Source organism: Melanostigma gelatinosum (genome assembly GCF_949748355.1).
Source record: "Melanostigma gelatinosum genome assembly, chromosome: 1".
Taxonomy (NCBI): domain Eukaryota; kingdom Metazoa; phylum Chordata; class Actinopteri; order Perciformes; family Zoarcidae; genus Melanostigma; species Melanostigma gelatinosum.
This window is the reverse complement of record NC_136634.1, coordinates 6,241,616-6,254,750: the sequence shown is the minus strand read 5'-3', so window position 1 is coordinate 6,254,750 and position 13,135 is coordinate 6,241,616. Positions and strand designations below refer to the sequence as shown.

Sequence of the window (13,135 nt, the reverse complement as noted above, 5' to 3'; positions counted from 1 at the left end):
TTTCAGTTTCAATTTCATATAACTTCCTGTCTGTGGAATGCATAAAGGACTTGTTATTACATAAAAATCCATAGGGTGTACTTGTGTGGAAAATTCACTTCCCTGTCCCTCACACAAAATAACTAACTGGTGATCATGAGATAACACAGTTATTTCTTTCGTGATAAGTGTTTATAGACACAAAAGTATGAATGGCTTGTACAAGATGTTATTTATAGTCAGTGATGGGGAAACGACGTACACAGCGATTTCTGAAGAAATTACAGCATAAGGAAACGTTGGAACCAGTCAGTTTGAATACATATGTTTTCACTGTTCTATATTTTTTAGATCCAAGTATGTCAAACTAATATCTAAGATTTGATTATCAGTTGTATAATGAATAGGTAGTGATTTACTTAAGTGAAAGGAATAATACCACAGTGTAAGAATACTCCACATCAAAGCCCATGCATTAAATGGTATTTCTTAAAAGTACAGAAGTACCACATAACAACCATTCTTAAACTATCAAAAGCAAAAGTACTCCTGATGCAAAAGAATTGTATTGTATAATTTCATATGTTATTATTGGATTAATATGCTGCTGCATAAACATGTAAGCTGCATTGTAATGTTGTATGTGGCTGGTTGAGCTGTTGCTGATTTTAGATACTCTGTATACTGTTGGGAAGTTTAACCTCAATGATAAATCATATTCCACAAACCAGTATTATGTTTTGGATGAAAAATCGTAATCTGCACGCAAACACAGTAACTACAGCAGCTGACAGATTGATGTAGTGGAGGAAAACATCATATTCCCTCTGAAATGTAAGAGTAAAGAAGCAGAACATTGAAATGTTCTAGTAGCAGGCCTACCAACACATCAAAATGATGCTTATTTACAGGAGGTACTTGTTGCATCGCTGTATAATTTACAGTAAAATCATTTTAAAATGCAGCTGTGTCTAAAAAGCATTGCTATCACGTCTTTCCTGGCCTTTAGGCGGTGCATGTCGACATAACTCGCCGAAGTGCCCAGACGCGACTTGTCTGTCTCTGCTCTTGCCAGCAGGGGTCGCTGTGGTCATTATTCTGACTCTGTCACTGTTCACGGAAGTCCAAGTGACGTGTCACTGTCCACTGAAGCATTGTGGGAAGGAAAGTGGAGCTGGCGGCCGCTGATGGCAGACTGCTCAATTTGACAAAATATATTCGATAAATGAGGAGCCTTCAGCAGCAGGAAACAAGGGGGAGCGATGCTACTTCACGGAGCTAACGCCAACCGGGTGTGAAGAAGAGGAACATATGCCGGTGTCATCGCTGCTCTCCTGCGCACAAAGCAGAGAAGAAGTGGGATACTGTGTCAATGGACCGCGGCGGTTTTTGTTTTATTTTCCAAGACAGCAGAATAAAGTGAGCAACGGGATTATAATCCCCGCTGTGTATGGGTGGGGGGCGACTGCGCGTCTGCATTCTTTAAAATTTCGTGAGATTTCTGTCCGAAGACGCCGTCAAAGATGTCGATCAGCAGCCCCGAAGCGGTGAAGAAATTGCTGGAGAACATGCAGACGGACCTGCGGTCTCTGTCCATGGAGTGCAAGAAGAAATTCCCCCCAGTCAAAGAGGTTAGCCGGGGCTAGCTAGCCTAACTGGGCCGTTTACCGTGGTGTTCAGCAGCTTCTCTCATGTTATATATATATATATATATTATATTATACTGTAGATTGCTACACGTTTGGTTGAGCCCGTTCCCCCATCATGCACCGGGGCCCTACTCTGGACACTTGAGTTGTCCTCTTAATTAAAAGTTGTCAGCTGCTGGGCCTTCCTGTCAACCAGGCGTCCAATTAAAGCAATATACAGGTGTTTTTTTGGTTAATGTGGTTAAAATGAGGTATTCATAGAGGGAATGTTGTTGAATGTCTTGCTTTTAGAAGTTATAGTTCAGCCTATAGTTTTATGCCCCACTTATTGCAAGAGCGTGGTGCTTTACAGTCTATTGTTAGAATATATCCCACATAAATGATCTAGAAATGGGCATCTCAGAATGTCCACCAACTGATTTGTGAGAACCAGGCTTTTATTTTGATAGCAGGGCCAGCAGTGCATTGACAATCATCAGCTGTGCTATTTTTAGACGAATGTTATTGTTTTTTAAAAACGTGTCATAGACAACCCTCTGTCCAGGAGTTCACATTGCACGTTGGTTTCACAACAAGCTTTGCCAGTATCGACTCAGCCAAGAGCGATTTCATACAAGTGGTTTTTATCTTCTATTTCTGGGAATGAATTGCTGGTTGCGGGTGTTGACGAGGCTTCGTTGTGTAGCCGCGTTGGTTGGCTTAGCTCCTGAGCAGAACAGTATAAGGAGGTGCAGTGTCTGCGCCGTCGGCAGTGTATTTGCATTGTTGGATTCACATTGAAAGGACAGCCCAGTCCACCCAGCTTTTATGACTTCATTTTGCCACACACAACACAATCCTCTTTATTATGCGATCTGCGTTCAGCACTCCACAGGGTCAGAGTTCATTCATATCAGGAATGTCTTTGTGTTTTTTTTTCTTTTGAACCTTAATTCCGTGGCTTAAAGATAAACACTGAATCATGAGGCTTGCGGCATACAGCGGTGGATGAACACAACCTCCATTCACTCTCTGTTATGGTTTGGCCGAGCTCTAATTCCTAACTGTGTGGACATATAGCTGCTTTGTTTTGCACTGAAATGCCCACAGAGAGCACCTAGTGTTTGCCTATGTTATGCGATTCAGCTGACACCATCTCGGTCAGATCGTCTTTACCTTAATTACCAGTGATTCCCAGGTATAGTAAGCTCACTGTTTGCTTGTATTTTGGTCACACAGGTCTTGAAATGAAGCGCTGCACTGTAGGCTGTGTGTTGGCGTTTTTTGAGGCCATGGAAATATTTGCCATCCAGCTCAGCGTGGGGCAATGCATATCCGGCTACACTGGCTTCGTTCTTTTTTCCCCTCAGTGCTCACCTTGGTTAAAGATGACATCATAATGACAAATAGAAACAGCTCAGCGAGTGCTTCCACTTGCTGTATGTGCTTCTGTCACTGCGTACAGCGTAGCCTCCACCTGGTCTCGCGTCTCAGGCTGCTGGCTGACTCTTGCCTAGGGGCCTCATGAAACATCTCCTTCGGTATTGATTTATCAACACCCGTGTTTCCCTATCAACACCATCCCCTCGGGGATCACAGCAGAGCAGGGAGCCTCTTTGATGTTCCCCACAACCTGAGCTCACTCGCGCTCCGGTTGATGGAGTTGTGATTGAAACCACTATTTTTTTTTTTTTTTCTCCAATTTCAGCCGTCATGGTTTTATTGGATGCGGTGTTATTGTGCGACAAACAAGTCGAGTACCGGTGGCATTTGTTGTGAATTCAAATCATTTTGAGGGCCTTTTTTGTTTTATAGCTTACAAATGTAATCCTCGCTCTGTCCATTCTTAGAATGCGATTTCTTTTCAAGATGTGAGTTTATGTCACAAGAGCTCCACATTTTTCAGCACGTACCGCTTTTAAAGGAATCAGCCGCGTAGACATGAGTTACCGTGCTGTTTTGTGCGTATATTTCCAGAACTCGATACCACAGCATTGTATCCTTATTGCATAAGGAAAACGAAGAAGCCCCGTCCTCATTTCCCAGCCCATCGACATTCCAGTTCCTCCCCCGATTTCCCAATCCGTCTCCCACAGAGACATTGCTCCACAGCCGGTGGTTTCTCTGGGTTAAGAGGAGCCAAGCCATCATAGCAGAATCTCTTTTTCATTGAGTAGCAGGCGGTGAAAGTAAACCACCAAGGCTTTGCTGTTTGTTGTGTTCTGATTGCTTTTGCCTACAGGTGAAAAAGAAAACATCAAGCAGCAGCAGCTCTCTCTGTGGATGAGTCGGGTGCTGTCGGCTGCATGTGGCTCACAGTGAGATGTGCCTGCTTGTCTTGGGTGGAAACCTGCAGAATTAATGAAAGAGTTTTTTGTTTGTCACTTAGCGCAGCTCGTTTGCTCGACCGGTCATGCAGGATGCACAGAGACGGAGCAACAGGGAGAGGGGGTTTGGTGAACTGACACTGTTGCACTGAAACTCTTGATGGTTCCAGTCAGTTCCCCAAAACAAACTGCTGACTTTACAGACTCCCAGCATGTTTTTCAGGAAGTCAATCTGTGATGAGCTTCCCTGGTGTTGCTTTGCACTCAGACGTCGGTTAGTTCTGCTTTGAGGATCTCCACGCAAAAAAAAAAACTGCTCCGGAGAAGAGCTGGAAGCACCAGAAATCAGTAATACTGTACAAAACAAATACTATGTCGGGTCTTTTACAGACACAGTATTAGTGCTTGGTTGTTTGAATCCATTCAATTCTGTAATATTAGCATGGAAGACACATAAAGGATTAATATACTGACGACATGCCACTGGCTGAAAGTAGTTGATTTTGGGGCTGTTAAATGCTAACAAATGTCACTATCAGCACAGTAGTACTGTTGACACCTAGACTAACAAAGCATAAAGACAACAACTCCATGGACCGGTTTTTAGAAAGACAGAAGAAAGAAATCATCCGTGAAATAACCCGTTAACTGGTTCTGTGGTGGTGTTTCCCTCCACACGCTGGGGACTTGTGACAACAGAAAGCTCAAACAGCACTTTCTATGAGAAAACGGGTGGAACATGTGTTTACATGCAAAAGGAGAGACTTGAGCTACATCAACTAGTGTGATGGAGAGTATGCGGCTGAACAAAGGGAACCCACGCAGTCTGCTTCTAATTAGAGGCATTTATAAGTCCTGTTTGACGTAGTGGATAAAAAACCGATTATTTGAGGAGTTGTGCAGCGGACAGATAGGATTATGCAAGATCATTTCTTTCAAATGCACTTTTGTGTCTCATCATCATCAGCCTCCCTGACAGCCACCATTATCATTTAATAACATCCTCCGGTCAAATATCTGGAGTCAAACCTGCAGTCGTCATCAACATCCCATTATTGTGCTCTCGCCTCTTGATTGGGGACTTGAAATGCTATTTATAACGTTGCTCGTGCCTCTCGCTGCCCTTGGGTCACAGGCTGCAGAAGTTCTTGTTGGCTCATTTCAGTCGACTAGATTGATGGTTGTCGTGTGTTCTGGCCTCTGCATGGTTCTGCAGGGATGACTTACTGTTGTAGGCATCACACTGTTTCCTGCAACTAAACACCAATGGGATCTTTCCATAGAATTGTGTTAAGTTGCTGATACTTACATGTTGTGTTCAGCAAGATAATCTTGACAAATGAACAAAATGTTTTGTGATTCGAGGGACCCAGAAGTGCAAAAATGCTAAACACACATTTCCGTGTTTCGTTGTGACTCACTCCTCCAGCGCTCCGTATCTAAAGTAACCACAGCGAGGTTGTAATTATCTGTGTTCTCCTCGCTGCCCTGCAAGGACGTCCGGCTCTGCTGGAGGAACAAAGGACCAGAGGGAGACCGGCATTTATTTGGGAGATTAACTTTGTGTTTTAACAGCCCGACCCACCGACTATCGGTCGCTTTCCACAGTGGCTCAAACGACATGTTGGAATGATATGGTTATGTTGTTGGCCAGCGACTGTGTTTCAGCTACTCTGACGTAAAGAGCAGTTGCATTATTATTTTTTTGCAAGGAAGTCAGACCAAGAGTGATGAAACGATAGCTAACGGGATGACAGGACAGACTGCCGTTGTTCACCATGTGAGCCTTTCTTAATGTGTGTGGGCGTTGCAGAAGCTCGTTACCTCAGCGTCAGGTTGCCGAATGGAAAAAAAGAATTGCTCACGTAAGAGACCGGTAAAGGACATAAATAATGCAGTTATGGTCCGTTACACTGCAGATTTGCAGTACAGCCGGTGTTTCAAGGTTCAAATTTGCACCGTGTATCTTTTAGACATTTCAGATAAACGTCGCAATAGGAGACGACGATTTGAGTAAAAATGGAGAAGCGGTAGAAAGTGTGAGAGAGGGAGTGGTGATGTGGGAGAGAAGGAGCAGCGATTGGAGAGAAGACCTTGGAAGGCGTTAACAGCATCTCTGTTTCTGTCACACAGACTGACTCACATTTAGTCTGTCTCCATGTCCCCCCCCCCTCTCTCTCTCTTGACATTCCTCCTGTCTTATCGGTTGCACTTGGGAAATCACATTCTGCTCGCACATCCCTCTCAAGTTGAAGCTTGTGAACAGCCTTACCAGCCCTCCCTCTGCCTTCCTGTTTCTCCCCCCTGGGGGTTGTGTCTACCAGGTGTAGCACAGTGGTGCTGTGCACCATCAGCACCTTCCGATGCATGTGACATCGACCGTTGGCCCTAAATGTCTCATCTCTCTCTTTACCCCCCCAGGCCGCAGAGTCGGGCATTGTGAAGATTAAGACCATTGCTGTCAGGAACACGGACATACTGGCAGGTGAGTGAGGAACTGAGAAGGCTGGAGGTTAAAGGATGTCATCCAATGTATTTTGATTTTATGTAGGTTTTTTGTTTTTGTTTATGCAGTCAGCCTGTGGCAAGTCATTACCTTCCATTCCTCTAACAACCCAGTGCACTATGAGATCAAGGAGTCCTGCATATTACTATCAGTGCTCATCCCTCTGCTCTGTTCGTAAACGGATTCCTTTCAGCCGACGTGGAGTAGACATCTGCTCTGAATTCACTACAAAGTAGAGGCCGGCCGCCCACAGGACAAACTGTTATCGGTGGAACTGGGCTCCGATAATGGCCGACGGCCGCGCAGTCACGTCGGAGGGGAGAGACATCGAGGCTCCACACACATAATGAGGGCCACCTTTGATGAGAATATCCACGCGTGTGATTAACTCCTGATCGTAAGCTAACTTACTGTTAAAGACCCCGTGAGATGTCACTCTGAGACTGGGACGGTGGCAGCGCGCTGGCACGACCTACTTTAAATTTATTTTTCACATATTTATTATTTAGATTGTTTGAGAGATTTTTTTTTTTTTCCCGAAACCAATTCTCCACCGCCACCAAAACTTTCCCAGCATTATTCCGGTGATATATTTAGAAAATATGAGCTAAAACAGCTGATTTTACAGCAAGCTGACGAGTCATATCTGACTCGAATGTACAACGCAACACTACGAGCTCCTGATCGGTGTCATCCGATTAATCGTCTGTCTGTATCGTGATTATATCGGCCTGTGAAAGCCATCGGTGGACCTCTAATACAAAGCTCTTTCAAACGCGGCCGGTCTCTTGAATGCTTGAATGGGGAATTGTTTCCGTGCTCCCTCGAGAAACGAAGTCCAGCTTTCAGTATTATTTGCAGAGTTGACACGTAGTCGACATTTCCCGAGTTCCGCCGTCGACCGTCTGACTCCCGCTGCCCCTCTGCACAGCGACGCGCTGCACAACAGCTCGATTATCTTTGTTTTCAGGATGGATTTGTCAGAGCGGCGTAATGAGGCGGAGCACAAAGATTGGTCGGTGAAACCTGTTGTGCAGGTTAGAAATGATGCTGGAAAGCAGATGTGATGAAGGTGAAAGTGATAACGGGTGGACGGATGAGACGCACTGCTTCACTGTTGAGCTGTGATTAGACAGCAATAATGGAGCAAGGACACATTTTCATTTCATTTATAACCATTCATCATAAAGACAAAGTTCAAATGCATCCTCCAACTTTTGACAGTTAAAAGAAATTGGATAAACTATTTTTTAAATGATATTTAAGTCTTTCTGTTATTGTAAGCTGTAGTTTGGAGCATTACATCTCTGCCTTTGTTAGGTATTCTTCTGCCGTACCAGTATTTGTTACTGATATTGATTCAGGCTTCAGATTATATTGATAAACTATATTTTTGAAAGTAATTTCAAGGCATGTAAATCATTTATGTAATTTTAATGTTGGCATTTTTGTACTTTTCCTCCCTAAACGTGACGCATCTGTACACATATATGTATATATATGTGTGTGTGTATATATATGTATATAAATAAGTAACTTTCAGTGACATTGATCTTTCCCTGCAGCTCTGAAGGAGAACAGCTTAGAGGTGGTGCAGCCGTTTCTGATGGGCTGTGGCACCAAAGAGCCAAAGATCACCCAGCTGTGTCTGGCAGCCATCCAGAGACTCATGTCCCATGAGGTGGTATCTGAGGTGAGCACCTTGAGCCAGCTTCATATCTCAGCTTCATATCTCCTGTGAACTCCTTCATAAAATGCAGAAATGTAATTGGAAATATTTGGCGGTTTTAGATCCTTTTTACTCTGAAGGAATATTCGGCCAGTATAATATCAGAAAAATATAAAATATAGCTTGTTTGACGTAGTTTTAGTCGTGGATGAACAATGTAGGGTCAGACAGGATTAACACACAGCCTCAATCATTAAAAACATCCAGCTGAAATCAAGTTGAGCCAGATTTCCCTCCAAATCTCTCAGGCTTCACTTCCTCCACTAGATTTCTCAGCTAGATAAAGACACACACACACACTTTACATATTCTACAACACACACACACACACACACACTATCTAGACCACCGGCCGTTGTGGCGCCTCTCTTTTCTTCTGCCAGCAGCAGCTCTGAACTGCGGGTTTGTTTTCCCTGAGGAAGCAGAGGGGTCCGTTCAAACGTCAATGTTTTAACAGTAAAGAGCAGACACTGAATTTTCCTTCTGATGACACACACATGCATCCTCGGGAGCAAGACCGTCAACATTACCAAACCGGGGCATTAATGTCTACAATGAAGACACTGCTAATGATTGAATGCTCCTGAACCACTTCCACTTCGAAAAATGTGCCGCCAAGCAAGTTGTTGGATGATTCTGTGACTCAACAACAGAGTCTACGTAGAGGCTAATCCAAAACTAATTGCATATAAACCCTTGTATAAATATTTGGGAGTTGCAATGTAGCATAAACTCTCTGACCAGAGAGAAATCTCCCCGTTAAATCCTGTAGTATCCTGAATGTACTAGTGGATTTAGAGCTGAAACTAATTATATGAGACAGAATTAATGAGGCCGTAAATTGATAATCGATCATATTGAGTCATTAATTCAGCTAAAATACCAAACATCCGCTGGTTGCAGCTTCTCAAATGTGAATATTTGTTGATTTTCTGTTTGATATCTGTCTTATCTTGCTCTGACATGAGCAATTTTGCAACATTTCAAAGACTAAATGATTCATTTCTGAAATCTAAAAAGCAGAAACTCATTATGGAAATGAAACGTGTCTTGTTTTAGATTTTTTTTTAGTTTTTTTGAAGTAATGAGTCCTCCTGTGACTGTCGCTCTGAGGGTCTGTGTGAAGAGAAAGCTGTATTTTGACCTAAGAAAGGAAATGCAGTGTCACTTTCTGTGAGCATCAAGTGGCACCATATTAACTGGTAACAAGCTTCCTCGTAACCTCAGTGGTGTGACCCCAAAGCAGGCGGCTCCAGCTGGTCCCCCACATGCGCGTGTGTTTTTGTGCACGTCGTTGATTTAGTGTTGCGTCTCCTCAGGCGGAGCTCTCACTTTACTTTTTTTTTTCTGTCACAATCCAGCAGCTCTCGACACTGCCTCTTGAGTTGACAAGTGCTTGTGTGTGCAGACTGGTGGATGATCACCGGTAAGATTTAAATAAAGATCACCGTACACAATTGAAGGTGTTTGTGTCCGTGACAGGCAGCGGCGGGGAACATCATCAACATGTTGTGGCAGCTGATGGAAAACGGTTTGGAGGAGCTGAAGCTCTTGCAGACGGTCCTGGTCCTGCTCACTACAAACACGGTCGTACACGATGAAGTACTTTCCAAGGTACACGAACACACTCTTATCACACACACCTGTAACGGCTGAGGTCACACAACATGATTTTTATTTCACCTCTCCTGAAGATGGACCACAAATGCAGCAGAAGTTAATTTAGGTTCAGTTTACACATTAAACATATATATTTTTTTTCCGTCCAGGCCATTGTGCTGTGTTTCCGACTTCACTTCACCAAGGACAACATCACCAACAACACGGCGGCCGCCACCGTCCGACAGGTCGTCACTGTGGTCTTTGAGAGGATGGTGGCTGAGGACGAGCGTTGCAAAGGTCAGAGGGCGCCGGTTCCTGTTTGAGGACAATAAAGAGTTCATATCGTGATAACAGTAGAGACTCTAGTTAGAGGCATCAGTTCATGATACATGGTGTGCTGATGGAGAGAGCACAGAGTTATGTATATGATTCATTGGAAGTCCTTGATCATTAATACAGATTAATCGCCAACATCGCTACTCTGAAAGGCTAAATGAGTTGCTTTAATGTCTAAAATACAAATTTTGTACCCCCCCCCAGGCATTGTGGAGCATCCTCCTCCTGTCCAGGGAAACACCAACAGGCGGTCTGTCAGTACGCTGAGGCCCAGTGCTAAAGATGCATACATGCTGTTCCAGGTATGTCCACCAGGGGGCGACATCCTTCTACAAAGTGTCATGCCCTCTTCTCGGGACAAAGTTGCTTTTGAAATGGGGGGGGGGGGTTCATGATCTCATCATTAATGGACTAGAGACAAAATACATCTAAATGGGCTGGTGTTTTGAAGTTGAGAATAATTTCGATAAATTGCTTTCATCTCTGCAATGAAGTGACATTTGCAGGAAGAAGTGAAGAGATCCCTTGTCTCGGAATTATTCATCACCCACGCGTCGCTTTTGTGTGATCGTTGTTTTCATGCCAGCAGAGCTCAGCAGTGACTGCAGTGTTTCAACCGCTGTGATGTGTGTCGCACGTAACGCTCCATTGTTTTGAGATGCTATTGTGCGCCTCCTTTGCAGGACTTGTGCCAGCTGGTGAATGCCGATGCCCCCTACTGGCTGGTGGGGATGACGGAGATGACCCGCACATTTGGTCTGGAGCTGCTGGAGTCTGTTCTTAATGATTTTCCGGGGGTGTTCCTACAGGTACATGCAGCACAAATGTGTAAAAACATATATATGCTGTCCCCCTCCTGTATATATTTTATTATCTTAACGTCAGAGAATATACAGCTCACTGCAGTGAAACGAATGCTCTTCAACAGCAGTGTGTCTTGGTGTTGCTATGACGATCCCAACGTCCCCTTCTCTCTCTTTCTGTTTCACACCCAGCACCAAGAGTTCAGCTTCCTGCTGAAGGAACGGGTTTGTCCCCTCGTCATCAAGCTCTTCTCCCCCAACATCAAGTTCCGGCAGGGCAGCAGCGCCTCTTCACCGGCGACCGTGGAGAAACCTTACTTCCCCATCTGCATGAGGCTGCTGCGCGTAGTCTCGGTCCTCATCAAGCACTTCTACGGCTTACTGGTAAGGGACCGATCTGCAGCGACGGTCGGCTGGCCAGAGCTGTTGCCCGATGGGTGCTTCACGAGTAAGGGATTTTCTCCAGCACGGAGCTGGTACTCTTAATTGATCTGGTCTGATTAGCATTGGATTAGCGTAGCAGTAGTTTTGTCTTAGTTCTGCTCCAGGCACTTTAATGAGCTTAGCTGCATCTAAGTAATTAACCATTGCAGCTGGCTTTTTTTCATGGTGATATTCCATCAGTCTTCGAAATGGAAATTTGTCTTTTTGCCCATCTGTCAAGAGCCACAGAATAACTTCATCAAACCTCAAAGGGATTCTGGCATTTTGCCAGACGCCAGCATCCAGTTGCAGGACAAAGCTCGTCTGTCCCAATCTGATTGGTGTGTGTTTGTTTTACAGGTGACTGAGTGTGAGATCTTCCTGTCTCTGCTGGTGAAGTTTCTGGACGGGGAGAAGCCACAGTGGCTGAGGGCGGTGGCTGTGGAATCAGTCCATAGGCTATGTGTGCAGCCACATTTACTACGGTAAACAATGTTAAGCTCTACAAAAGCAAACCGCTTTTCACAGTATAGTTCTCCACCATGTCTGCACCCAAATGGACGGTTTCTTGCCGTTTCTGTCTTGCTAACCTCTCATCACAAAATTCTGTGTTCCTTTCCCTTTTCAGTTCGTTCTGCCAGTCTTACGACATGAAGCAGCACTCCACCAAGGTATTCAGAGATATTGTCAACGCCCTGGGCTCCTTCATCCAGTCCCTCTTCATCGTCCCAAATGCTGGCAACAGTACTGCTGTCAGTGCACCTGCTGGTCAGTTCACTGATTTTTAGGAGTGACCAAATCCTCATTTTGAGCTCTCTCAGACTGTGGTACTAATAGATTTTAAAGTGTACAGACACAAGTTGTCACAGGAATGCAATGGATATTTAGAGTTGCATAAATGTGTGTTGTTTTTAAATCTCATTTTCTCCATCTTCCACCATAACACTCTGACTTTCTGTCCAGGTGGCTCAGGTTTAGGGGGCCAAGGCGCCGCACAGGGCGGCCCAGGGTCAGGAGGGGTCAGCGGCAACCTGACCACCCAGGCTGCGTTTGAATACCGTGGCACCTGGATCCCCCTTATGACTGTTAGTGTCCAGGGCAGCGCCAAAGCCACCTAGTACGTACTGTTCCTTACTTTTTGACTCCCTTTTCCATTTTCCTTCTTTTGTGCACACAAATTGTATCACACACACACACACACACACAGACACAGAACAGTTGTAGGGTGCTGCGAAGTGGGATAAATATGAGCTCCTAGCATAGCTGTTACGTTAGCTGCAGTGGGATAAATATGAGCTCCTAGCGTAGCTGTTAAGTTAGCTGCAGTGGGATAAATATGAGCTCCTAGCATAGCTGTTACGTTAGCTGCAGTGGGATAAATATGAGCTCCTAGCATAGCTGTTACGTTAGCTGCAGTGGGATAAATATGAGCTCCTAGCATAGCTGTTACGTTAGCTGCAGTGGGATAAATATGAGCTCCTAGCGTAGCTGTTAAGTTAGCTGCAGTGGGATAAATATGAGCTCCTAGCATAGCTGTTACGTTAGCTGCAGTGGGATAAATGTGAGCTCCTAGCATAGCTGTTAAGTTAGCTGCAGTGGGATAAATATGAGCTCCTAGCATAGCTGTTACGTTAGCTGCATCCTGCAAGCAGTGATTAACAATTTAGCATTAAGCCACAGGGGTTCATAATACTGCGGAGATCAAAGGCTTACCGGTAACCCTGCTTGGGGAGATAAAAATGCTTTGTCATTCCTCTTTGGAGTCTCACAGGAAGACACGGTTTGAAATGCAGAGAATTACA

The 13,135-nt window shown here is 44.6% G+C and overlaps 1 protein-coding gene across 3 annotated transcripts in view; it reads left to right on the top strand.

Annotated features, from left to right (window-relative positions):
* The first annotated feature begins 1,148 nt into the window (after positions 1–1,148).
* The window catches only part of mon2 (MON2 homolog, regulator of endosome-to-Golgi trafficking), a 29,503-nt gene continuing 17,516 nt past the window's right edge, over positions 1,149–13,135 (top strand). For 2 of the 3 annotated variants that reach the window (XM_079272580.1, XM_079272579.1), the window contains exons 1-11: positions 1,149–1,610; positions 6,356–6,419; positions 8,006–8,133; positions 9,652–9,783; positions 9,939–10,068; positions 10,312–10,409; positions 10,791–10,916; positions 11,103–11,294; positions 11,694–11,818; positions 11,962–12,101; positions 12,297–12,450. In XM_079272580.1, the coding sequence (XP_079128706.1) occupies positions 1,503–1,610; positions 6,356–6,419; positions 8,006–8,133; positions 9,652–9,783; positions 9,939–10,068; positions 10,312–10,409; positions 10,791–10,916; positions 11,103–11,294; positions 11,694–11,818; positions 11,962–12,101; positions 12,297–12,450 (1,397 nt within the window). In that variant the 5' untranslated portion in view covers positions 1,149–1,502. Of the gene's footprint in view, positions 1,611–6,355; positions 6,420–8,005; positions 8,134–9,651; positions 9,784–9,938; positions 10,069–10,311; positions 10,410–10,790; positions 10,917–11,102; positions 11,359–11,693; positions 11,819–11,961; positions 12,102–12,296; positions 12,451–13,135 lie in introns of those variants that run through there. The other variant, XM_079272581.1, reaches the window with a different exon arrangement.